Consider the following 27554-nt stretch of genomic DNA (forward strand, 5'->3'; position numbering starts at 1 on the left):
ATAAGTCAACCTTCTAAAATTCGGAGGCAAATAGCTTCTTCATCGTCTAATATGTACAGAACATCCTCAAACACAACTTTAACTAACATTTTGTATCTTTTTGTTTACCAACAAATACAAAAAGCTGAAATCAATTCTCAAGTTTCTTGAAATTCAACCATGTGTGTAATCAGCTGTTTTGTCAGATACCTGCAAACCCCAGAAATTCGTTGATACCTTTGGATTCCTTTTTTGAAATCTTTGCTGTTTTTGATCAGCTGTTATTTTACATTTAAAAAAAGGTTTCCGGATACCCTATCTGTCTGAGATGAACGCATTCATTCGGTAATGTTGCCTGTCACTGGGCTGTCTTTTTCAAAGAAAAAATGTATAATCCATTTATTAAGTTACTCAATTAAAAAATTGGTGTTGGTAATTCCAAATGATTTTAAGACTTACTTAACATTTTACCAAAGTTAAGATCTCAAAATGGCTTTTTTTACCATATAACTTCAGAGTTTATGACATTTCAAATTAATAGGTTCTCCAGATTTAGGTTTGTTCGCTTTTACGAACTCTCAGTTTAAGACTTATTCAGATGAATCGTTTTCAAAGTAAAGATCTAATTTGTTAAAAAATTTGAGCTGTTTTATTTGGAATAAGCCAACATTTTATAATAAACTAAAGTGGTAGTATATAATTTAGTTGGCATCAAATAACTTTTCAGCTTTTTTGACTTCCAACGCTACATCCCAGACTACACTGACTTGTTGCAGCTGGCTGTTTGTGGTGCTGGTGTTAAAGCTGACTGATATAGTGCGTTTTTTTCATCGTAGGCTGCGTTATGACATAGACTCCCACTTGGCCGGTCTAGCTTTTTGTTTATCTTTTGTTATTCGCCATAGGCAGCAAGCAGCTATACACCAACAGCTGCTCCTTCTCAAATTTGGCTAAGCTGCATGCCTCACCTGTGCTGTGCTCTGGCTGTGGTTCCAATTCCAATCCAATCACAGTTTCAGTTTGATTTCAATCGTAGTCTTGGTAAGGTTGATATCGGATAGCGTCAGTGGTAAACTCGTCGCGATTCAACCTTTTGTCGTAACGTTCTTCCAAACTCTGCTTACTTATACAATTTCGTGTTCTGTTTTAAATAATCTTCTTTGATTTATTGTGTTTATATTATTTATTAATTATTTCTGTTGGGTCTTCCCCGAGGACACAAACACACAATACGTCTTCTCTCGAATTGGAATAAAGACATCTTGGCATACATTTTGGATACAAATAAGGTGAACATTATATTGTTAACAACAGAGGCGCTTATTTGGTTTTGCGTTTGTCATCATGTTGTGGGAGTGTTACATCTTTGCATTATGGTTCTTTGCTAATTTTAAATTCTTAACGAGTAATGCATAATATTGCGGATGCGGATTGTGAAAAAATTGTTTTCAGACCTTAAAACATAAATATACCGTCATAATTATGATTTTCCGTTATTGTCTTTGTTTTAATAATTTTAATGTTTAGTGTTAATGTTGTTTCTTGATTTTCATTCAAACATTTTGGATTTGTATAACCCTGGTTATTTTTATCATAATTAGATAAACTGATAAATTTGCATGCCTCATATACAATTACAATATATTTTAACATAACATTGATATTCGATGAATTAATGGATTTTTGTGAAGTATTTTGTTTTTCGTTTTTGAAGTATCTAAGACGCCAGTTATGGATTACATTCAAATTCATTAATATACATTTTAATTTTGATACATTTAGAAAGTAAAATCTATTTTTATATTGATACCAATTTAAAACTAAATGACCTAGACATTTGTTAAAAACATTCATTTTAGATCAACCTTCTTCAGAAAACTTCCTTATCAATGTATCAAAATAGATTATTGTAGAAATTAAAACTATACTGAAACTTTTCGTGACTTAAGACGTTTGCTTTTGTGCTTTTTTATGATTCTGTAATTTGATATTGTTTTTTAAATTTTTCAACAAATTTCTATTTTTCTTGAAATAAATTCTAAGTTAATTTGAGAAAAGGAATTATCATGCGGTCATAACATCTTCTAAGCTTTAATAAATTTTTAAAAATCACCTCAGCATAGAATAGCAACAGAAGTTTGATAAGAGTGGCTCAAAGTATGTCTCGGATATCCGAAACAGATAATAACGATTCAGATAGTTTTTAAGATGCTCATTTTTGTATACCTTGAGATACACATATCCAGCTTAATTTGTATGCCTTTAGAAGTGTACTTTGCCCTTTGTTTTCAGTGCACCTAGAGTAAAATTTTAACTAAAGTTAACTAACTAATTTATAATTAATGACCCATTTAAAAGCAAAAAGCACTTAGACTATATTTCTAATGATTTAAGAAATGCGTTTGACAAACTCTTACATCAAATTTTGCTTGTTAAATTAGGGAAGCTAGGTTTTAGTGAACATTTTGTAAAATGGTCTTATTTATTGGATAGATCATACCCTGTATACAATTCAATGGTTGCAAATCAAACAAGTTCAAAGTTAACTCTGGAATTCCACAAGGTTGTCATTTAGCCCCTATTTTCTTTGTTTTATTTATAAACGATTTACCGTCTGTGTTGGACCGCTCTATAAATGCCTCATTTATGCCGACGATGTTACAATTTTCAAAACTTTTTCCAGTTCTAGTTATTGTGAAAAATTGCAATGTATTCTTTTGGTGTGTTCGTTACTGTCTGTTTCTTAACCTTGATAAATGTAAAACTATGAAGTTTAAGAGAAAGATTCCCATCATTTCTTTTTATTATATGAGGAGGTGTTATTCGATGGAAAATTGAAATGTTCACAACACATTAACTCAATAACTAATAGGGCTAATTCAATTATTGGTTGGATTAAAATAGATTCGAAACAATTTTCTGATCCTTTTGTTATAAAATAGCTTTTTATAACATTAGTTCGCTTGTCATACAAAAAGTTCATGAGATTTTCACTGAGTTGAGCAAAGACTAAAACTTATTGATATGTTGTCTGTATAATAATAGAAATATTGATTGATTGATAAATTGGACATTCTGTGTAAAGGACGGATCCAGACTTTTATTCAGGTGGGGGGGGGGGGGGGGCACGCGCTTAACATATAGACGAGTATTTACTTATCGCTTAAAAATGTTCTTTAAAGGAGGTTAACAAAATTTAAATAACAATGTGCATCTTAACCTTAAATGTATTTATGGGCTAAAGTGACAACTTTAGTTATTAAATTATTTTAGAACACTATTCTCCAGCAAGGTGTAGTCTAACTATTTAATGTAGTAGACTTTTTTTCATATGAAAGCATTCCAAGATTCTAACAGTTTTCTAAATATGCCATATTTAAGAGCAAACTACAATAGTTTAAAGGGTTACAAAAGTTCAAAAACCCAGGAAATGAGAACGAAACTGATATCAATATTTGTCTGGTTTTTTTAAGTAGTTTTAACTATCGCTATAAGTCTGCTTACTCGTAGATTGAAGCGGATGCTATAAAATAATTTGATCTTAAAGGAGTCAAAAAAACTTTAAAATTATAGAGAGTAAATGTTTGGGTATTGAATTTAAGGAAATAGATGCATTTGTACATTTTTCTCTGAATATAAAATAAAAACAAATAAAGGTAAACAAATAAGTTGGGAAGCAACTTTTGTGTGGCAGTCACAAATTATACTTTTCAGAATCTCTTTTCTCTTCAGTTTTCAAGAGATTCAAAGCTTGTGTTTTTCAATTAGCCATTAGTTTAACAAAACTTTTGCTGTTTTTGGGACATTTATATTATTGAAATTCGAGTTTAAATCTCACTTCTAGAACATCTAAAGCAAATTCACTTCAAAATATCAAAAATCAAATGGGGTGGCGCAACAGTCCGTTGTGAACCAGGGCCTAGTAACTTACAACTCTCAACCATTCCTGTGTGCGAGTACCGTTGTCAGGAATGGAAGGGACCTACAATTTTATGCCGAATCCGAACGGCTAGTTTTGAGAAAGCACTTTTTCATGACAAGAATTACTCTTGAAGAAATTGTCAATTCCTCGCAAGAGGCAGTACCCGCGAAAATTAATTTTTTTAAATTAAGGTGGCACAGGCAGGGATTGAACCCAAGCCCCTTGCATGACAATCCAACGCACTAACCATCATGCCACGGGTACTACTTCAAAATATAGATTTCTTTAATTTGTTAAGATCTAACAATTTTTGCCATTAAAAAAAATGACATTTTCGATCATCAAAAATCATCATCAATTTGAAAATTTGACCATCGAAAAGAGCTTGAGTTGAAGGACAAGATTTTTGAAATCTGTTGATATAGTTTTTGAGAAAATTTGAAAGCAAAACAATACCAAAATATGTTTTTTCTTGTAAAAAGATGACGAATTAAGAAAAAAATTAGGGAAAGTTTTTAAAAACTCTATCGGTTCATTTCTGAAAAAAATCGAATTTTCGAATTTACAACAAACGAATTTTTATGCGGGCTGTCGTTATTTTTAGTAATAAAAATATAAAAACAAATACATCTTAAGCTAATGGGCTTACTTTCATAGTGGTTTCGGCCTTAAGGACCAGGACAGACGGACGGATGGAATGGGGGACCCACTTTTTTTACTTTTATAACATCGTAATGTCATGTTTGATTCGAAATTTTGTACGCATGCAACAAAAAATAAGATGGAACTGAAGGCCAGTTTCAGGAATTTAAAGGCAATTTAATATAAAATTAAAGATCTCTTATTCAAGGTTTATTCTTAAAAACCTGAATATTTGCTCTTTTTCTTGGAAATAATAATTCAAAGCATTATTTAAACTACAAAAAATTTAACTGTTTTTGACAGAAAATCGCTTTTTAGTGAATGTCATTAAATTACTAACAAATATTTACTTTTACAACTTAACTGCATAAGCTTTATGGCTCATGTAACCCCCCCCCCCTGGATCGTCCATTGCTCAAAATTTGATAAATTTGTGATAAGATTTTGAAATAGGGCTGAATGTCAGATTCATACAATGTTCTTGGTTCAGCCCTCAGTTAAAAGTGGTACTTTTTGCAACAAAGCTTAGAAAGTAAAATATAAATATAAAAAGTGTTATTTTCTTTACAAAAAATTAATAATTCAAAATATAATAGGGGTCATATCCATTAACTCAATACGATTAGTTTTGAATTAAAGGGAAATCCTACAAAAATACAAAAATACAAACAAATTATCTCCCAGGGGAGGGGGGTTTGACCCCTACGACCTCCCTCTGGATCCGCAATTGCTTCTGTTTTGTATCAATTTTAATATACACCAAGGAAACCTGAGGAATTTAACCGATTGTATAAAATAAAAATAAAATAAATTGGGTGGCCCAACAGTCCGTTTGAGAACTAAGGCCAAGTGACTGATAACTTTTAACCATTCCTGTGTGCGAGTAATGTTGTCAGGTATGGAGGGGACCTACAGTTTATATGCCGAACCCGAACCGCTAATTTGAGAAAACACTTTTTCATGACAAGAATTACTCTTGAAGAATTTGTCAATTTCTCGCAAGAGGCAGTACCCGTGAAAAAAAAAACTTTAGGTGGCACAGGCAGGAATCGAACCCAAGACCTCTCGCATGACAGTCCATCGCACTTTTTTTTTAAATTCATTTTTATTAATTCATTCTTAAACCTTTCTTAAAGCTAGACAAAAATTCATAAAACTAGCCTAGTTATCCATAACTTACAACTTAATTAATGGTCCCATACGGAAACTCTAAGTTAAACAATGATACTTAATACTAATGCCTTTCGGCCCTAAGGTCTATTTTAACTTCAATTCAAATTTAAAAAACTAATATCAATATCCTTTCTATTTTTACTTACAAACTACTTACAATTAGGTGCTTAAATAAAACTTAAAGCTAACTTAAACTACCTATTCTACCTATAAACTACTTAAAACTGGAACAACCACAGCATCAAATCTAACTATCTAACATTTTTGTTTTTCATATTTTTTTTTTATTTTTTTTTATTCCATGTATTTTTTTGCCTTTTCTACTTAAAACTAAACCCTAATACTATTTAACAAGTATGTAAGCCGGCCCAGGCTTAAAACCCCATCCCGACTACCCACTATCTAGTGCCGATTGAATCCACAAACTGGTTCTCCTGCTTCCCCCCATCAGTTCGGTCCCGTTCGGACACAGCCGTACTGAACCGAAGGAACTCTGCTTCGCCTTGTGCCATGACGTCCTGATTGTACGGGAGTCGCCTATCCACGGTTCTTTGTCTGACGTGGTAGATTAACGGAACTGCCAATCTATCCTGTATCAGACCGCATTTGTCTAAAAAGAGGAATGCCTCTGGTGGAATGAAGCCGCTCAAGCGTGCACTTTCAAAATACTCGTCGTTCGGATAGAACGCCCCGAAAATTAAATTGTTGGTCGTAGACATAGCTCTTGCAATGTGACCTCAAACGAGTTTTATCACGAAATTGTCAATTCTGTTGATTCGAGCCCTTTTGTTGGGACCTTGTTGGAATAGTAATGAACAAAAGAAGATTCGGCTGTTCGGTGTAGGCCGGTATAGCGTCGTAAACACTAGCACTTAAACACCCAAAACTTCTCCATCTGTGAAGGGGCAACCATAAACGATCATCGGCAGTATGAGGGCCATGCAGCAAATTACCTTCACTCTGGGGTTAAGCCGACTGCTAAAAAACAGACGTTTCGTCAGAGCGAAGGCTCCTCTGGCCCTGGTCAGAGCAGCATTTATATGATATCGAAATATAAATACTGAACTAACCAGATACCGAGGTACTTCACTACACTTTTGCTCGTTAATGGCTGCCCGTGAAGATTAACGATGACCATCTTGCGCCAATTCTTACACGTATCCCTCGTGGCCCTAGCCAACGGAGTCCGGAACAGAATTGTCTCTGACTTCTGGACATTTATTTTCAGTTTCCAGTCGTCGCAATTTCAATGAATCTAGTCAAAATCACGCTGCAAGAGAATTCTAATAACCTCAACTTTTCGGGCAATTAGATCGTCGGCGTACGCGATTGCCTTTGTAAGCCTACCTATCAGATCGCTGGTGTAAATGCTGAAGAGAATCGGCGAATTCACCGCTCCCTGTTGAAGGCCATTTTTAATTGAGTATGTTGTGGTAGAAGTTACATTGCCACTTTTGACAACAAACTTTCTACCGTTAAGCATATCATAAAGTACATACAACAATAGCTTGCTTATTCCAAGCCTGCTCAGTTTTAGGTAAAGACCCTCTAACCATACGGTGCCTTTTCCAAATCAACCAGAACAGCACCCGTGCATTGTTGTTTTGACTTATTCCATTGGATATCAGAAACGAGTTTAGACGCAGCATGAATTGTGTCATGACCCGCCTTGAACCCGAACTGTTTAGTCAGAGCCCTATTAATGATCTTTTCGAAAACTTTGCTGATGCTCGGAAGAAGACTTATCGACCGAAGATTTGACGGGTTGGAGTTGTCCTTTCCCTTTTTCGGGAGAGGATGAACCACAGCGGTCTTCCAATGTACTGGATAATATGCATTATTCAGTGCATTGTTGAAGAGTGTGGTGTAAATGTCAATTGCTTCCATCGGTAAATGTCTTAGTACAACGTTGGATATACCATCTTGAAGATGAGCTTAAGCTCAACCTTCGTCACTAACAACGGACTTGTCCCGTTTGCTCGGCGATTATGGCACTTGCCAAGGAATCGTCATTGAACCGCATGATACCGCGGTTCTCAGATCGCCATTATGTCATATCATTTCGAAGGTAAATGTGATTAAGTAGGGGTCTGTTTTCCAGGTCGTGGTTGGGGCGAATGCTGACATTCACCTTGTACACTTGCTGGAAAGCAGCTCCCACCGCCTCCACTTTTTCCTTCGGATCTTCAGTTATATAAAAGTCATCAGTCCATCGCACTAACCATCAAGCCATGAGTACTACCGATTGTATACGTATTCCAAACTGTCAGACTAATTATGAACAATGTTCTCCTTTGAAAAGCAAGTTTAAATTATTAAATGACATCAATACGAATTTGATTCACTTTTAGCGTGCCTTTTGTTAACCAATTTTTTAACGCAAATGGCGCACGACCTAAAACCTAACTTTAAATATTTTATAAAACATCCAAATATTGTTTTATATATACAGAAAGTTATCAGAACAAAAGTGACAATAACTTTCACAATTAATCATAATAATCTATAACCTACCTACATTTATTCAGAAATATAAATATTTTTACATGTACAATTTGAAATCAAAAGAATATTCTTTAATATAATTATAAAACCCACGACCAAGACCTTCTTCTATAAAGACTTCATCAAATTAAACGCCTTCACACTATATTTTACACAATGAAGATTTATCTATAATTATTGTCTTCATCATTCTATTGTTCTTAATGTGCCTCTTAATTGATCTCGACAAAGAAGAATTCGAAAGTTTTAAATAAAAATGGAAACAATAATACAAAACAAATTCTAATTTTCTAGTTCTCGAGCGAATACGGGGTTCTTTTTCCCCGGAAGCCATTGGGTCAGTTTATGAGTTTATAGGAGAATCAAAAATTCTTCGAACTGATAATGTAAAATAAATGAAATATACCTTTCCTGCATTTACAACCAAAACCTTTATTTTGTGTAGAAAATTAATTTTTTTTTCAAGGATAAAAGTCATCGTGTAAAAGGGAACGCAGTAATTGACATGTCATCATAACATCAGACAATAACGAACATACGCTCTGTTTGATTTTGTTCATCCCAACAATCTGGCTTTGTACCTATAACTTGTTAGGCTTTAAATCATAATTACATTGCGTTTATATTTGCCTCTTAACAACTTAACACTTCTTTTGAAATTATTGATTACTCATTTCCTCAATATACATAAGTAGGTTGAAAAATGATTACAAAATCAACAAAATATATTCATTTTTAAATAATATCATCATCTCTCTCTACGATTATTATAAACATAATTCGCACATAGAGTAAACTAAAAATTCCAAAACCATAACCAATAGCCATTAAAAATTCGTCTTCATCTTCATACTTCTTCAGAAGTTGCTTATCCAGTTAACCTCGAATCTTTGGCAGCCGCATTGAATTTTGAATTTTTTTACAATGTAAATTTGACAGCTCGATGATGGTATTGAATAACTTTTGGAATGCATATAAGGTACACAATAAATAAAACACTTCACCAATAATTATGCTGAGTATTTTTGTTCATATTTTAGTTCACAATCGATAATAATTTTTTGAAATAATAAATTGTAATTGGAACTTTTAAAAGTTAAAAAACAAACAGATCTCTTTAACCATCTATCGAAAGCATAATCAACAATTTAAAATACCTTGAGCTAGAAATTTTTCAAAGAACCGATGAAACATACTTATGCATAATAATTTGGCTTTTTGGTACACAAAATTCACAAAAATCGAGACAACATTTAACGTCTTTTTTACATAATGTCTGTTGCAAAACCTGAGAAACTTGTCTGCGATCACACGTGATAAAATGAATCATTATTGTAATTTTATTTTAATCTGGATAAACTGGCGCGTAAGCTATATTCATTAATTTATTAAACTGATAAATGTTATAACTTCGAGAATACCAGCTTAATTTTAAAAGTAAAAGTAAAAGAGGGTGCGTTCAAAAAGAAACCATCATCACAACGCGTCGTGCGTCGCTCGGCTATGTTGGTTAAACCATTTTTAATTTTAAATTCGTTTAAAATATTTAATGTTTCCATTTGCATTGCATTATATTTTTATTTTGCTATGCTATTCCAATTATTTACACTTAATTATATTTTATTTGGTATAAATATTATTTATACATAAACCCTGATGGTCTGGAGGTCGTTGTTCGAATCGAAGTATGTAAATGTGACGAACTTTAATGGTTAGTCGCAAAGTCAAAACCTCATTAGTTTGACAATATTGTTGCCTAATCACAGTACGTGGGTATGGGTTTCTGGTTATTTGTCAAGAAATATTGTGTATATTGTGCATACAATAGGAGTTTCTTTATTAATTATAATTTTTGTGTATACTTTGTAATTAATTCATTGTGGGCGATTTCACTTTTTGTATGCTTTGGCTTGCTTTGTTGAGCGTGATATAATGTACATAATGGGTGTATACATATATGTATACATAGACATACATACCTGATAAATAATAAAAATCATGTATTCATTATGTATCTAATAAATTTATGTATGAACTTTTTAATTATCTTTGGCGCTTTTTACACCATTGATAATATTTGCTTAAAATTTTTAACAGCATGCCATCAAATTATTAGCATAACACTAACTTAGTTTAAAAACACTTCATTAAAATCATCACATCATCACATTTTTTAATGAATTTTACTGAACGCACCTAAAACAGTTTACAAACGAACATCTTCTAATGTCAAAATACTACATTACGTATATTACAGTCATGTCATATTTTACGATATTTTCAGGTATGTTACTAGTTGCCCAGTTTGTATTTCTAAGATTTTAGAGATTTTCGTAGTCTCAGAAATATAGTAAAAGGAGGCTGGGGTGCGACCCACACTGATAACTTCCCAACTCGTCTGTCTATTTTTTAACAATTGGTATATTTTTACCAATTAAAGTAGCATTTCTTAAATTTTTACAAATTTTATGAATGAAATCAATTTCAGCGATATCAAGAACCGAACATCAATTTTTACAAAATTTGCGTACTATTTTTTGCTGATTTACTAAGTTTTAGTATTTTTTTTGTTAGGTTTTTATTTTTTGTGCTGTCAATTAGATTTTCCTCAACATTTTACTAAGTGTTGACAACAATATTCCTTAAAAGATAAAATAAGTTTAAAGCCAATATCTTAAAGTTTTGAAAAGATATTTGAGTCGAAAACTAATTTTTACCAACTTTTATTATTTTTTTTGTTAAGGTTTTTATTTTTTGTCAAAAAACTGTGAATTCAATTTTTATCAAGATTTTACCGAATGTTGAAAACAATATTTTTTAAAAGAAAAAAGTAGTTTAAAGCCAATAGTTTTGGAAAGATATTTGAGTCGAAAATGAATTTTTACCACCTTTTATTAATTTTTTTGTTTAGGTTTTTATTTTTTTTGTAAATAAACTGTTAATTAGATTTTCCTCAAAATTTTACTGAATGTTGACAACACTATTTTTTTAAAGGAAAAAGTAGTTCCAAGCCAATATCTTTATAGTTTTGAAAAGTTATTTGAGTGGAAAGCTAATTTTTATCAACTTTTATTAATTTTTTTGTTTAGGTTTTTATTTTATGTCAAAAAACTGTCAATTCGATTTTTTGCAAGATTTTACCGAATGTTGAAAACAATATTTCTTGTAAGTTAAAATTAGCGAAGTTCAATTTTTACCAACTTTTGTTAAATTTTCTATTAAGTTTTTATTTTTTGTAAAAAAAACTGTCAGTTAGATTTTTCTCAAAATTTTACTGAATGTTGACAACAATTTTTTTTAAAAGAAAAAAGGAGTTTAAATTAAATATCTCAAAGTTTTGAAAAGATATTTGAGTCGGAAATCATTTTTACCAAGTTTTAGTACTGTTTTTTTGTTAGGTTTTTATTTTTTGTACTGTCAATTAGATTTTCCTCAAAATTTTACTAAGTGTTGACAACAATATTTCTTAAAAGATAAAATTAGTTTAAATCCAATATCATAAAGTTTTGAAAATATTTATGAGTCGAAAATCAATTTTTACCAACTTTTATTAATTTTTTTGTTTAGGTTTTTATTTTTTGTCAAAAAACTGTCAATTCGATTTTTTGCAAGATTTTACCGAATGTTGAAAACAATATTTTTTATAAGTAAAAATAAATTGGAAGCCAAAATCCCAAATTTTTGAAAATATTTATGAGTCGAAAATCAATTTTTACCAACTTTTATTATTTTTTTTGTTTAGGTTTTTATTTTTTGTCAAAAAACTGTCAATTCGATTTTTTGCAAGATTTTACCGAATGTTGAAAACAATATTTTTTTTTAGTAAAAATAAATTGGAAGCCAAAATCCAAAATTTTTGAAAATATTTATGAGTCAAAAATCAATTTTTACCAACTTTTATAATTTTTTTTTGTTTAGGTTTTTATTTTATGTCAAAAAACTGTCAATTCGATTTTTCTCAAAATTTTGCCGCATGTTGAAAACAATATTTTTTATAAGTAAAAATTAGTTGGAAGCCATAATCTCAAATTTTTGAAAAGATATTTGAATCGGAATTCAATTTTACCAACTTTGAGTAATGTTGTTTTTAGGTTCTTATTTTTTATAAAAAAAAACTGTCAATTCGATTGTTCTCAATAATTTACCAGATTTTAAAAACATTATTTTTCGTTGTACGAAATTGTTTTGGAGATAAAAACATTTTGTATTCTCAAAATTTTCGAGGAGACGCATTTTTTTTTTTCAGTTTTTTTGATTTATAAATCAAAAAAACGTTAATTGAATTTTTTTTAAAATGTATTTGTTTGGTATCACGTTACAATATATAATATGAAACTTAATTCAAGTCTCAAGCGTTTTTGCTTCGTAAGATATTAAGGTTTAACCAAAATTGTAACCTTTTTTAAACTTCTATGGTAAAAAAAAACACCCGCGCAAGTTTTCTTGAGAGCCCTTTCTGCATCTTTCTGTCTTATTACCTGTATAACCAAATTTATTTAAAGTCGATATCTCTTCTGGTTCTTGAGGTATGGACAACGAAAAAAACATGGCGAATGCACGGACGTACGTACACACGCACGCACAGACATCTTTCTATTATCTTTTATTTCGACTCTAGGGACGGCGAGAAATGTCAAAATTCTCAATTTGACAAATCGGACTCATTACAATAACTTCCTATGGGAAGTTTTAAAATGTCTCACTTTGGCTGCCAGAAATCTGATAACAAAAATTTTTGATCTGATTTCCCAAGAATTGTCTATTGCACAGTTCAAAGAGGATGCAAGGAAATGTAAAAGCTAATATGATTGCTTGGTGAGAATTAAAAGTGACTTGATTTTATATTTAATTATCCTGCTCTGTCACAATCCACCTGAAAAAATTCTCAGAAAACTTTAAAATATAAACTGGTCAAATGTTTGAGCTTATAGACTGCTTGAAACCAGAAACGTCACTGTTTCACAATCGTTTGAACTTATAATTTGGAGAGATAATACTGCTAGAATAGCTTATAATCTACAAGAAGGCACTAAGGGAATCTAAGCGATCTTCTTGGCAATCCTTCTGTGGCACGATAGAAGAAACTTCTGAAGACTCTAGGTTACGGAAAATTCTTTCAACTAGTCCAGCGATACGAAGCTGCTTGAAAAATGCAGACGGCTCCTGGACAAATTCAAGTAATGAATCGCTGAACTTTCTATTGGACACTCACTTTCGAAACTTGCAACAATTATATATGTACTTTTAAGTTCAAATACAACATATCCACAAGGTCTAATCACAAGGGACAAGCTACAATGGGCTCTCAACAGCTTCAAACCATTTAAATCTGCAGGACCAGCTGGAATAATATCAGCCGAGTTACAAAAGACTTCTGATATAATTGCACCAATCCTTGAGACAATTTTTACCAGCTGTCTTTACCTGGTTCATGTTCCCTCGGCATGGAGAGAAGTTAAAGTTGTTTTATACCCAAAGCAGGTAAATGCTCGCAAGTCAATCCTAAAGATCTACGACCTATAAGTCTGTCATCATTCCTTATTAAGACCTTGGAAAAATTGATTATATCCATTTAAGGGCAAGTATTGATACAAGAATTCTGTCTTCGTCTCAACATGCCTACTGTAGAGGTAAATCGGTGGAAACAACGTTACACAGTTTAGTACGCACCGTCGAATATTAACTCCATCATAAAGAGTTTACTATGGTTGCTTTCCTTGATATCGAAGGTGCCTTTAACATCATGCTCTAACATCTCTAAATGTAGAGAGTTCGCTTCGGGAGTTAATTCATTTAATGCTAGCAGAATAATTAACTCAAAACTGTGGTAAATTAAAAACTAACTAATCTGGATGCGGAGGGCCTATAGGGACGACATTGCTATAGCAATTTCAGGAAAGCATCTTAACATCCTAAAAGAGCTCTTACAAAATGCCTTGGACAGACTAATACTTTGGGCTGATCGGTGTGGACTGGGTGTTGACCCACACAAAACCGATTTGGTCTTATTTTCGAGGAGATTCAAAATTCCATTCGTCAACCCTCCCTATATTAAAGGAATCCAATTAAAATTCTCAGACGAGGCTAAATACCTGAGTCTTGTCTTAGATAAAAAACTAAATTGGAAATGCAACATACAGGAAAGAGTCAAAAAAGCTACTGTAGCTCTCTTTTCTTGCAAAAAAGCTATTGGTAATAAATGGGGCTTACAACCCAGAATCACGCATTAGCTATAGACATCGGTAATCAGACCCATTTTAATGTACGGTGTGGCAGTACGGTGGTCTGCTTTAGAGAAAGGTATAAACAGGGATTTATAAGCGGATCGCTTCGCACGACCCCATCTGCGGCACAGGATAACTTACTCTACCTAACACCTCTTGACATATTTAGCAAACAAATAGCTGCAAGCTCTGCTATTCGTCTCAAATCTTCGTCGCAGTGGACTAACAACAACATTGGCCACTCCGTAATTCTAAGGTACTTATAATCAATTCCAAAGCACACAGACTACACCATCCCCCAACTGCAATTCGACAGAAATTTCCAGATTTCTATACCTCCCAGTCCTTTTTGGGAGGATATTACTTTCTTGGAGAATGAGTCAATCCATTTTTATACAGATGGGTCAAAAACAAAAGAAGGGGTTGGTGGAGGTGTGTACTCTGAACGACTGAAATTAAGTCTCTCATTCCGCCTTCCCAATCATTGTAGCGTGTTCCAGGCGGAACTTTTGGAGATAAAGGAAGTCTTGTCCTGGCTTAAAGAAAACGTGATATCAACATCTTATATCCGTATTTTCTCAGATAGCCATGCCAACTGTTGCTAATGCAAGACGCTGTGAGGAGGGCAGGCACCAGGTGGAACAACATCACCACGTGTCAAGTCACAAAAAACAATTGGCTAACACTAGGTTTAAAATTTTCAAGGTGCTTGCTCTCTCTAAACAGATCGCATATAAGCTCGATAATAGGTGTCATAACCGGACACTGCCTAATAGGAAAGCACGCCACGAGACTAGGCGTATTCTCAAATGACTTTTGCAGAAGCTGTATGGACGAGGAAGAGGAAGAACCAGGTCTTCATCTTCTCTGCACATGCCCTGCTCTGGCTCGAAAACGCTAGAATTACCTAGGAGAGTTTTTCTTTAACGATCTAAACGATCTAAATCATATTAGTATAATCAGACTCTCACGTTTCGTAAGGACTCAAAGTGGTTCCATCGAGCTTAGGAGGAAGCCTCAAGATTCATGTGGTATCACAAAATGAGCTATTAAACTGGCCTAACTGTGGCCATTTCCATCATGGATAGCCACTATAACCTAACCTAATCTAACTGCTAGAAACGTCATTGTCAGTCTATACAACCAACGTTTAAAATTGGGCAGGTTCCCAGGAAGTAATAGACTTCATAATATGTAGTCAACTGCGTTCTTTGACAGTATAATTAGACCAAGCAAGGCAACAAGGTAGTTTTTCTGATCCTCAATTTAAAACTTTGAAATTTACTGGTAGAAAAAAAATCCTAGCATTTTGTATTGTTATATTATTGTTAATTTGGCAAGGAACCCTGTTATACAAAAATTTAAATGGAAATGTATTGAAGTTCAGCTTTTCTTGAAAATAAGGGACTTAAAGATAAGTCATGTTTTTAGTACCAAAAATTACCAAAATAATAGTCATAATTGTCTACAAAACACTCCTCAGGCAAGCTACAAGCCCATCACGATTTGTATTTTGTGTTGTAAAGTAATTTTACTCATTTGTTTTCCAAATTGACGAGAAACACTTTTACAAAAAGTATTAAGTGAAGTTGTTTAGAAAATAAATAATTCATAGAGTAGTAAAGTTCAGCTTTTACTTGAATAGAAAAACATGATCAACTGTCATTATGACAGAAGTAGACTTGATTTAATATTCAGGGAGATTTTGACGTATGTACTTTCCAAGTCAATTTTTCATTAAAGTTGCCATAATTGGAAGGTAATTTTTGGCAGGTGGCTAATCAGAAACTTGCCTAACTTCCAAGTCCCTTATGTCGCCTGATCCTGCCCATTTTAAAATCTGACAGTTGTATCCACTTTTGAAAAACTTTCAATCTCAAATTGTGTTTGGATTAACTTAGGTTCAACAAAGGTTTGACTTATATCATCATATATGTAAATCAATAATAGATCAATCTATAATCAATATTTGAAACACGAATGTTCAACTGGTCCTTCTCCTATGGATCAGCATTAATTGCTTTATTCTGAATAAAAAGGTTTGAAGTTTTTCACAAAATTCTCTAAAATATGTGAATAGTTAACAAATACATTTTTTCCGTCTTTTCTTCTTTTCTATCTTCTGAAAAAGCTCACATTGATGATTTGCTCCAGCTTTAATAAAAGATCAATTTTCTATACAATCATCCATAAAGCCCTACTCTAACCTTTATTTTCCAAACAAATCGAACAAGAGCAATAAATAAAGGTCATCATTTATCATCTTGTACCTACTACAGCCAACAAAAGTTAACAATTTCGAAACGTTCCACCTCAAGTAAACCTACTTTTGATATCTCAAGACACAGCAACAATTTCTGAATTGCTTTAAGACCGCAACTTAACCGAAATAGTATGACACTTGCCTTTAATCCACCGTTCAGGGTTATTGTCATAAATTTTACAGGGAGCAAGAAATCTCACGACAAACCGAAGATTTATGCGCCATGTAACTTGTTGTGCTAAGTAAGAAATCAGTATTAACCAACAGATGTACATAGCTCTAGCTCCACAACGATCACTCCAGTTGTGAGATCCCAAGTTTCTAGCCGCTGCGCTGCTGGTGCTGGCTCCATTATAAACAATCAACAAATTGTATAAGACCCGATCTGACACCGCCACCGCCGCCTCCATTCCACACGCCGCCTTCGGCCAAGTCTTACCAACCACAATTGAGTGCGCGCGTTCTGCTTCTGCAAATGTTTGAACAGTTGTTGATGCTTACTTACGTATTGATTTGATTCCCCCTGCAACTGCCGGAGCCGGACTGACTTGCACTGGATGTGGATTGTGGATGCACTGGAAAACTTAAATAAAATGTTCAGTTTGACGTAAAAACCAATCAAAAACCTGAATTAAATGCCGACTGACAACTGCTGCTGTGACTTGGAGTACCTATAGTATAGGAACAGTAGGAATTAAACTTGGAAGTGCCGCGCAGCTCAGCTCGAGATGCGATTCAAGACTACATTACAGAGAATCGCTCCACGGAAGGCAAGATAACACACCAGGTTAAACCTGTTAGCTGGACGCGAACGCGATGCTATACAAATAGGCTTTATGGAAATTACAAACACAACCCGGCTTGTATAAAGTCGCGAACAATTATATTGGTGCTGATGGTGGTTTGTCAAGTTTAAAAGAGAGGCTGGTACTTTTCAGCGGAATTACGTAAGGATTGCGTTTGACTGGCTGGACAGGAAGTAGCAGTGTTGACGGTTGATGTTTTATTTGCAAAAAGGATGGCACTGAACTTGCACCAGAGATTAAACGGCATTCTGCATCTGTATTATTGTCGACTGCAACTTTCTTTAAAGCTTCGTGAGATAATAATAGATCAAAGGAGAAACCACCTTATTTAGGTGTACACTCGTAATTATTGCAGCACTTTAAAGTTTTCTCCTCTTTTACATAGCCTTTGTTTATGCTTTAGTTTTTGAATTAATTGGATTCGCTTCACACCGTTAAACAATATGGCGCATTGAGCCGCCTGCACCTTGCTTTGCCTTGGCGTTCTCCTTTTCCGTTTGGCCATGTTTTTGAGCTTGGAAGATTTTCACCTCTATAACTATGACGGCGACGGCGACGACGGTGGCGATGACGATGAAGAGCCATCTGCACATCGTACCAAACATGGTGCGTGCCTCTGATGGAGAATAATTAGAAACATGCACTTGAACTTAATATCAAGAATAGAGTCGTATGCATCATAATCATCAGAATGTGGGCGCTGCCTGGCTGGCTCGATGATGACGAAGGCGAAGACGATCTTCGTTTGCATGCGATGATAGTCTTGAAGATTAATGTTTGCATTGTTTTATTTTTGTTTTGAAAATAATTCACATCATCATTTTACCATATTCGTAGAGATGAAACTTCTTGTGGAAAAGTGAAAACATTTTAGGGGAGCATGGGTATTCGAAATAGTTGAGGCATCGTATTATAGTTGGGTTTTCAGTCAGAATTTGTCCTAGATCAAGGGTCATCCCAATTTGTGAGAGTAGTTTACAAGGATCTTAAATTGAAGCAAGCTTGGAGCATTACCTGACCATCAGCAGTTTGAAGAACGACGGAAACTAAACTTTTATATAATGTCAATATATGTTTTTTAATCCTGCACTTATAGAGCAAACTATAATTTCTAAGCTTACATAAAGAGTTTTTATTAAAAGGTTTGGTGTTCAACCTGACAATACTTTTTTCAAAATTGGTCCTTTTGACAGCTGTCACTTGATTTGCTATTCCTTAATGAATAGACCTGACCAACGTATCGTAACTTTAATGGAAAGTTGACTGGAATGGTATTCAAGAAAAATCTCCCTAAAGCATCTTGAGCTACAAACTGCGAACTATGGATGTTCGCATATTTTGACTATTCTTTCACATGAGCTTTATTTTTATTCGCAGACAGCAACGAATGGTCAATTTGAAATTAACCTTTAAAACAAACAAAACAAGAGTGGTATAATTTTGAGATTAAGTTGAGCGCGAACAATTTATACGTTGCAATGTGGATGGTATGTGGAACTCGAATAGAGTTTGACAAACCACACTGCAATTCGATGACCGATGTGTATAGCCAGTAGGTTATGCGAAGTTGAAAACCACATTTGCTTCCTATAGCTTTCTTGCAAAGGAAAAGACCTACTGTAGCTTTTTTAGCTCTTTCCTGTGTATTGGATTTCCAACTTAATTTTTTGTCCAATATTGGACCAAGGTATTTGGCTTCATTGGTAAAAATTAGTGGTATACCTTTTATTGAAGGAGGTACAATTACTGGGATCTTGTATTTCCGTGTGAAAAGGACGAGGTCTGTTTTTTGAGGATTAATACTAAGTCCGCAGTTATCAGCCCATCTAGTGAGCATATTGAGTGCATTTTGGAGCAGGTCTCTCAGTGTATTAGGATGTTCCCCTGTGACAGCGATAGCAACATCATCGGCATACGCAACCACTCTGTAGCCTTCCCTCTCAAGGGATATTAGTAGTTCGTTAACCACTATGTTCCACAGGAGAGGGGACAGAACACCACCTTGCGGAGTGCCTCTACTGACAGACCTTTTTGTGCAAAAATCTCCCAAACTAGAGTTGATGATCCTGCTTTTTAGCATTAGATTAATCAACTCACAGATTGAGTATTCGACGTTTAAGGTCGTCATAGCAGAAGTGATAGCGGATGTATCAACGTTGTTGAAAGCGCCCTCAATATCCAAACAGGCCACCATAGTGTATTCCTTTTTCTCTAGGGAGTATTCGATAGTTCTTACCAGAGTGTGCAAGGCTGTTTTATTCTTGTCACTTGCTGGGTATAAATTTTCACTTACTGACCAATTGCTTCTAAATAAATACAATTTATTTCTTTTCTGGCATTGCTGGTGGAGCTGCAGCACCAGCTGGAGCTTGATTCTTGTTTGGATCATCTGGTTTCATGGCAGGGAACAGCAGAACCTCCTTAATATTATTGGAATAAGTTAGGAACATCGTCAACCGATCAATTCCTAGACCCCAACCACCAGTTGGCGGCAAACCATATTCCAATGCGGTACAGAAGTTCTCATCGACCAACTGTGCCTCATCATCGCTGGCCGACTTATCGCCTGCCTGCTGTTCGAAACGCTCACGTTGCACCGTTGGATCATTCAACTCGGTGTAGGCATTGCAGACCTCCTTTTTCATGACGAAAAACTCGAAACCCTCGGTTAGTCCTGGCTCACTGCGATGGTATTTGGCCAATGGACTCATCACTTGTGGATGGTTAAAGATGAACGTCGGATTGATGCGTGTCTCCTCGGTGAAGTCACCCACCAGTTTGTCTAGCAAACGAGCCGTGGTCCTTGGAGCTGGACATTCAACCTGATGCTTGATGCACAACTGACTGAGGAGTTCGGTAGTTTCCTTTTTGTGGAAAGTAGTCGGACTGGTAAATTTGACATTTAATTTCTCTTCGAGGGTTTTTATCATCGAAACCCGTTCGAAGGGTGGTGTGAAGTCGATTTCCTGCTTCTCACCCTCGGGACTATCTGGATGGTATTTGATCTTGTAGGATCCATGTACGGCTTTGACCATTTCCGAAATCATTTGCTCAGTCAGATCGATGAGATCGTGATAATCAGCATAGGCCATGTAGAATTCACAAGTTGTGAATTCTGGATTGTGGGTTAGATCGATGCCCTCGTTACGGAACTGACGACCGATTTCGTACACACGATTCAAACCACCAACTACAAGCATTTTGTGATACAGTTAAGGAGCTATACGCATGTAAAGGTCCATGTTGAGATCGTTGTGATGTGTGATGTAGGGTTTGGCGGTAGCACCTCAAGCAGTCATATTCATCATTGGGGTTTCGATCCCAAGGAATCCCATTGTATCGAGGAATTGACGGACATATGCAATCATCTTAGCTCTGATCTGGAAAGTCTCTCTGACTTTGTTATTCAGGATAAGATCCAAATACCTTTAACGGAATCGAGTCTCCTTATCCTTGAGTCCGAAATGCAGATGTGGCAACATTTGCAAACATGGTGATAGGCTTTTATCGTCCTTGGGATAGCAGATAGTTCACCTTTTTTAGTTTTCCCGGGATAGCCTTTGATTACAATTATATCACCACGTCGTCGGAGTTTTGTCAAATCGGTCTCGAAAAACAATTTGGCGTTGGCTCTAACTTGGAGTTTGACTCCTTCGCCACGCAAATCGTACAATATCAATTTGGCTCCAGATTCACGAATCGCATGAACTCGTCCAGCAACACTTAGACTGACATCCGACAACATATCATCCTTCAGGTCCGAGTACTTTTCGATGAAGTTCTCCAGCGATATGCTAACATGGAACTTGTGAGGATAGGGATTGGAGTCGGGTGTCTTTTTGAGCTCAGCCACGGCAGTGGAACGCAATTTAAAATTCTTCTTCTTTTTTGATTTTGTCTTTTTTATCGGCAGATGCAGCAGCTTCTCGGCTTTTTCTTTGGCTTTTTGCTCGGGTTTTTGTCGTCTTTTGATCTCATTTTTGGATAGTTCGCCAGTTTGTTGTGACATTTTTCAAACAAAGTGAAGTAATTAACGAGAAAATAATTGAATTTGAGTTTATTATTTTTTAAACCCCGTGGAGCGTTTTTTGGAAGGATGGAAGTGTTCAGTAAGTTGATAGTTGTTCGCTCTCATATGCAAGGCCCTGAACTATCAAATTAAGTCAGCTTATGTCAAAATGCCATTAAACCATGTTTTCTCATTCAACAGATTTTATTTAATGTTTTGTGGAAAAGGGTAACTTATCAAATTGGAAAAGAAATAAGTACAATACAAAATACTAATGTTGATTGACATGTAGCTTGCCTGAGGTGAGTTTTGAAGACAATATTGTTTTTGGTAGTTTTTGTACGATGAACTGAAGGTAGAAGTTAGTGAAGTAAAGTTCTGAGTTTGAAATTTATGACACTTGAAAAAGTAACTAGCTGCCTTGTTCAAAATTTGTGTTCAAAGAATGCAGTTGACTGCAAATTAAGTCCCTTATGTTGTCTTAACCTGCCCAATGTTTCGGTATTTAAATACAAATATAAATCAATCATGTCACCAGCTTTGTGAATGCGCCTAATATGTTACCAAAATAGTAGCTCGATTCTCATGACGCAACGAAGGAATCCTTTGGTAATCGCATTATCCCACGTCGTGGGCTTCTGGCGTTGCCTCAAAGATGGTGCAATTCAACACCGCTGAACTATTATTAGTTAGGTTGTGTAAATCGATTTAGATAAATGATTTAGCTATAACTTACGAACGATACAGTAGTCTGTCCATTTTTTTACAATTATTTTATTATTTTTTTACAATTACAATGTCAAAAAATGTTTTACAAGTGTCATTGGGCAGGTTAAGATGACATAAAGAACTTGACCGTAAGCCAAATTTCTAGTATCTGATTGGCCAACTGCCAAAAAAATTTCCAAATTCATTGGAAAGTTGACTGGAAAGTTAGTCAAAAAAAATGTTCCTTACTATCAAATTAAGTTTACTTACATATGTCAAAATGACAGCTAATCATGTTTCTATATTCAACTGAAAGCTGAACTTTATTGATCCATTAAATGTTTTGTGTAAAAAGGTTCTTTGTTAAATTGTAAAAGAAATTAGTAATATTGTACCTACATATATACCTTGAGATGTGTTTTGTAGACAAAAATGGTTTCTGGCCCGAGAAACTGAAGGTAGAGGTTTTGTAAAGTAAAGCTCCGAGTTTGAAATGTGTGGCACTCGAAAAACTAACTAGTTGCAATGGTCAAAATGTATGTTCAAAGAATGCAGTTGACTGCATATCATGTCTCTTATGCTGTCGAAACCTGGCCGTTGTTACAAATTGTTGGACTCGACCTACCAATATTAAAAATTAAAAATAAATATATGTTAAACTTTAAATCGTAAAATTAATAACCAAACAAAAATTGAAGATCCTCTTAACTTTCTTGAAAATTATATTAAAAACTTATGAGATAAATTATAAAATATTTGCTGAATCAAATTTGTATTTAAAAAATAAATGAAAAGCAAAGAGAAGAACTAACGAGAAACATTGGTTTTGTGTAATTTAAATGTTGTTTTTCTATTTACGAACCAAGCCAAACAAAAACAATGGTTCAGACAACACAAGGGACTTCATTTGCATTCAACTTGATTCCTTAAACGTAATTTTTGACCAAAGTAACTAGTCAGTTGGCCAAGTGTCAAACACTTCTAATTCAGAACTTTACCTCACAAACATCTACCTTAAGTTCATAGTACAAAAGCTACCAAAAACATTATAGTCTACAAAACACTCCTCAGGCATTCTATAAGTCCATCACGATTTGTGTTTTGTATTGTAAAGAAATTTTACTTATTTCTTTTCCAAATTGACAGGGATCCATTTTACAGAAATAAAGTTCAGCTTCCAGTTGAATGAAAAAACATTATCAACTGTCATTTTGACAGATGTAAAATTAAATTTATAGCTAGGGAGGTTTTTCTTGCCTAACTTTCCAATTTTGCAATTTGTTTGCCTTACTTTCAAGTCCAGTATATCGTCTGAATCTGCTCAATTCGCTTTGACAGTTCAAAACTTTCAACTCAGCTGTTTTGGATTACTTTTCTCTAAATCTATCAATTGAAAGAAATGTGTAGACTTACATTAGCTACTTAAAAAAACCTATAATTCTTGAGTAATTTTGAAAAACTGTAGTTCGCCTTTATCAGATTTTTACTCTGCTACAAATTTCAGCTGTCAGAATTTTTTCAAAGCAAGGTCGTTTTTCTGTCTATCAACTTGATATCAGAGTTCAAAAAAATGGAAGCACCTCAATAAATGAAAATTTCATAGAGTTAGTGTAGACTTAATATTGACATTTCGCATGGAATGGCTTTACTTAAAAAACAAAAATCAAGAAAACAAAAACCATGCTGTAAATTGTGCAATTGTGTACAGCCCATATTTTACATATTTACCTTCCAATAAAATATATCTAACTTTTACCAAGCACAAGCAGAATCACTCACCTATGAACAATTTGATTTCGTATATGTCGAAATCCCCCCTCCATAACTACTCATTAGTTTATTATAGAGGCTAAACCACATTGCAAGGGGCAGTTAACTTAATGCTCAAATGATTGCATCGAAGAATGGTTTTCACTTTTAGTCAAACTGATTGGTGCATGCACCTGAGCTGAGGCATCACTAAACTACCGCCATAGATCGGTCGTTTCGTCTTGAAATAAGTTTGCCATCAAAGTTAAGTCTTAGCAAAGAAACTATATTATTACAGATTAAGCTATGCAAAGCAAAGAAAATGCTGTTGCACAAACTATAAGCAGCACGTTCCATAAATTATGATAATAGAGTCTTCGATAATTTTGTTGCATTTTTATGTTTTAAACTTTACTTCCATTAGCCATCAAAATTTTATTAACGCATTTGTATGGTAATTTTTGTGTTTACTCGTATTTTTAAAATTTAGATGCGCGAGAGAACTGCGCGACGAGGGCCAAAGTTTCCTCTTCCAGTGGAGACTTCTGATTCCACTTATTACTCTATTGACACAACAGAGGATATCTATGGGACAACTCTTTTGCCGTCGCAAAGGTGTTATGTCGACCCATGGGATTTGGAAAATTATGACTACGTCCGCAAGTCTGTGTAAACATACAAAATTCGAAAGGTTCCAAGCTTCAACTATGATAATCTCTTGATTTTACAGGAAGATAGATCCAACCCCTCAGAGTACTTCTTTCTATGACAGTTCGAAGTCTCCAAGTCCGGCTGGAGAGCCGGTCGCAACACAGTATTTTTACATGCAGAAATCAGGTGATTTTGAGTGCGCTGACTGCTACAGCAAGGCTGATGAAGAAGCACTTTTCAACACAGTTAAGTACGATGATTATCCTGGTGGAGATCCAAGGATGTACAATACTTATGGAGGTAATAATCTTAAAAAATCTTCCTGTTTTATTGGAGACATCTAAGTTATAATTTTGTTCTTACAGATTTTGGCAGCTCTTCCCCCTCGTCAGAGAGGAACAGCAGCTGTGGAGAAGAAAGTGTCGCCACTCTGAGGCGCAATACAACTGCTGGATTTGGTGCCACTCCCAGGCGACGAGGCATGTCACTGCCCAAACCTGAACCAATGGTCGATTATCCTTCAGCTCCTTATGACTATTGTAGTCCTTATGGAGAGACTCCTTATGCGTCAGTTTGCAGTGTACCAGATTGCTATGAGTGCCTTTCCCAGAACCACAATGCCTTACTCTACTCCAGCCCTCCATCGATCTATGAAAGTTCATTTTATGGAAGTACCCTGAGCCGAAGATCTGAATCATTGTACGGCAACACCTATGGCAATAAATTTGGATTGAGTAAAAAAGGTTTACTGCAAATCGATTATTCTTGTAGTTGGAATGATTTGGATCGTGTTATTGGGAGAAACTTTTAAAGATTTGTAAATTGTTTTTTGTTTTCTTTTAATTATTTGTATGTATTTTGCTTATGTTAAAGGGAACCTATCTATGTATTATTTTTTAAGATAAACCAAATAAAATATTTAGTTTTCTTTACAGTTTTTATGCTGTTTTCATTTTTGGTGCAGAAAGGGCGGGTGTTAGTTTTAGATGATCACAAATTTGAGAAGCCTTTAGATTTTTAAAATATAAAGTAGAACTACTACCCGTGGCATGATGGTTAGTGCGCAGGACTCTCGTTCTAGAGGTTGAGAGCGGTAAGTCACTGGGCCTTAGGTCCCTACGGACGGTTGCTACATTTATTTTATTATATGCTCGTGGAATTAGGTTTGATTCCCTGAGATTGAATGCATTCATTTGGATCCTAAAAAATGCAATTCGAGAGCGAAAACGTGAAATCGAAATGGGTTGCCAGCCTTAAGTCTCCACATTCTTTCGCAAACAATTTTGTGAATGTACATGTAATTGGTGGTAAAAATATGACAACCTTAAAAATTTGAACCTGATATTAATTGCAAGAAACTCTGAACTAATTTTTAAACATCCTTTAAAAATATTTTTGATAAGTACAGCTTAAATTCCGTATCAAAAAAGTTTTGATCGGTAATTTGGAGACTACAGACTAATTTTGTTTTACATCAACAGCATACCCCTTAAGCCTAGTACATACTTCCTCGTGAAGTGAACGTTCGCCAGTGGAGAAAGTGAACTTTTGACATTGCTCACTGGTACACACTTGTGAGTACACGTTGTGAACATGAACAAACCAAATGTCAAAGCTTCACCAACAGTTCTCGTACATTTTGCACGTGAATTGCCCGTGAACGAAAACCCTCCACTTAGTTCTCCACTCAGCTTCACGAGCAAGTTCACAGGTGAACCAAAAACTGAAATTTGTATGGGTTCACGAGATGGTTCACACTAGGCTTTAAAACTTTGTAAGGGTATTTTGAATTTCGAAATATAAAAAAAACGTTCGGTCTTATAAAATAACAAAGATGTCATATCGCCCATAAATGGTTTTATCGCCCAAAAAGTTTTTCAGAAGAAAATGCCACAAAGCCCAAAATCAATGCCATAATGCCATAATCAATTTTAAAATATCATAACGCCCAAATTACTAATTGACATATGTATTTCCCGAATGATGTCTTGTGTTTCAAAGTTTAGGCCCTCCAACAAAAATGTTTGTTTGTTTTGGACACTACAATACTGAACGAAGAAAGTTTCAGATCGCTCAAAATCCCGGAACGTTAAGAAAGCGTTTCAAATGTGTTTGGCTTTATTTCACTTAAAGAAAGAGAAATAAGACCAATTTTCATATTGCATTAAAACAAAATGATTTTATGTATCGGGAAGAATGCTGCCCCCTGCTTGGAGTCACTATAGGATTTGTTCTTAAATTCAGATTCTTTAAATACAAGTAAATTATGGATACACCCAACTTCGCACTTACCCTAAATCCTATAGTTAGCCCATTAGAGGGTTGCAGGAGGTAGCATGCTCACCACACACGCTCCACTGCTTATACGCTTCTTAAAGCCCGCCAGCTCAGAATGTTTGCTAATTAAAAATTAACAATACAACAACTTTTTTCTACCTTGCATTTTACTGCAAGATGAGTGTCAAACTGTACGGATAAATTTGAACGTACACTTTTTTATAAACATTACAAATTTTAGAAAATGTCATAACTACCAACATAAATTTCATAAAACCAAAATTTGACAAACAACAAGAAATCTTTTGGGCCTTATGACATTTCTAAATTTGGTTGTTACGACATTGACAGTTGGGTGATATGACATTTTATTTGGGCTTTGTGACAGTTTGTTAGTCATACTTTTTACGACGTTTCTCTTTTTGAGATTTGTGTCATTTTGCGATTTGGGTATAAGATAAGACACAAGAAACGGTAGAAATCATAATCGTTGTTATGCCCAAATAAATGTCACAAAGTCTATTAAAAATTCTTTTGGGCAAATTAAGAACTTAGAATTTGAGCGTTCTTTTATTCAAAATTTATTTGGGCGTTTAAACATTCGCTTTTGGTGTTTTGGCGATTTTTTTTTTAACTTTTTGGGCTT

The 27554-nt window shown here is 34.6% G+C and overlaps 1 protein-coding gene and 1 pseudogene across 2 annotated transcripts; one reads left to right on the forward strand and one right to left on the reverse strand.

Moving 5' to 3' along the window:
• The first annotated feature begins 769 nt into the window (after window positions 1-769).
• LOC129940561 (uncharacterized) lies at window positions 770-25568 on the forward strand. 2 transcript variants are annotated; one of them, XM_056048939.1, is made up of 4 exons: window positions 770-1268; window positions 24471-24649; window positions 24711-24931; window positions 24997-25568. In XM_056048939.1, the coding sequence occupies exons 2-4, from the start codon at window positions 24471-24473 to the stop codon at window positions 25440-25442; spliced, it is 846 nt and encodes a 281-aa protein (XP_055904914.1). In that variant the 5' UTR covers window positions 770-1268; the 3' UTR covers window positions 25443-25568. The 2 variants fall into 2 exon arrangements, with proteins under 2 accessions (XP_055904914.1, XP_055904915.1); XM_056048940.1 differs by having other exon boundaries at window positions 777-1268; window positions 24471-24643.
• LOC129940560 (lysine--tRNA ligase-like) lies at window positions 19208-21523 on the reverse strand (annotated as a pseudogene).
• Window positions 25569-27554: the final 1986 nt, after the last annotated feature.

Source organism: Eupeodes corollae, chromosome 1 (genome assembly GCF_945859685.1).
Source record: "Eupeodes corollae chromosome 1, idEupCoro1.1, whole genome shotgun sequence".
NCBI classification, from domain to species: domain Eukaryota; kingdom Metazoa; phylum Arthropoda; class Insecta; order Diptera; family Syrphidae; genus Eupeodes; species Eupeodes corollae.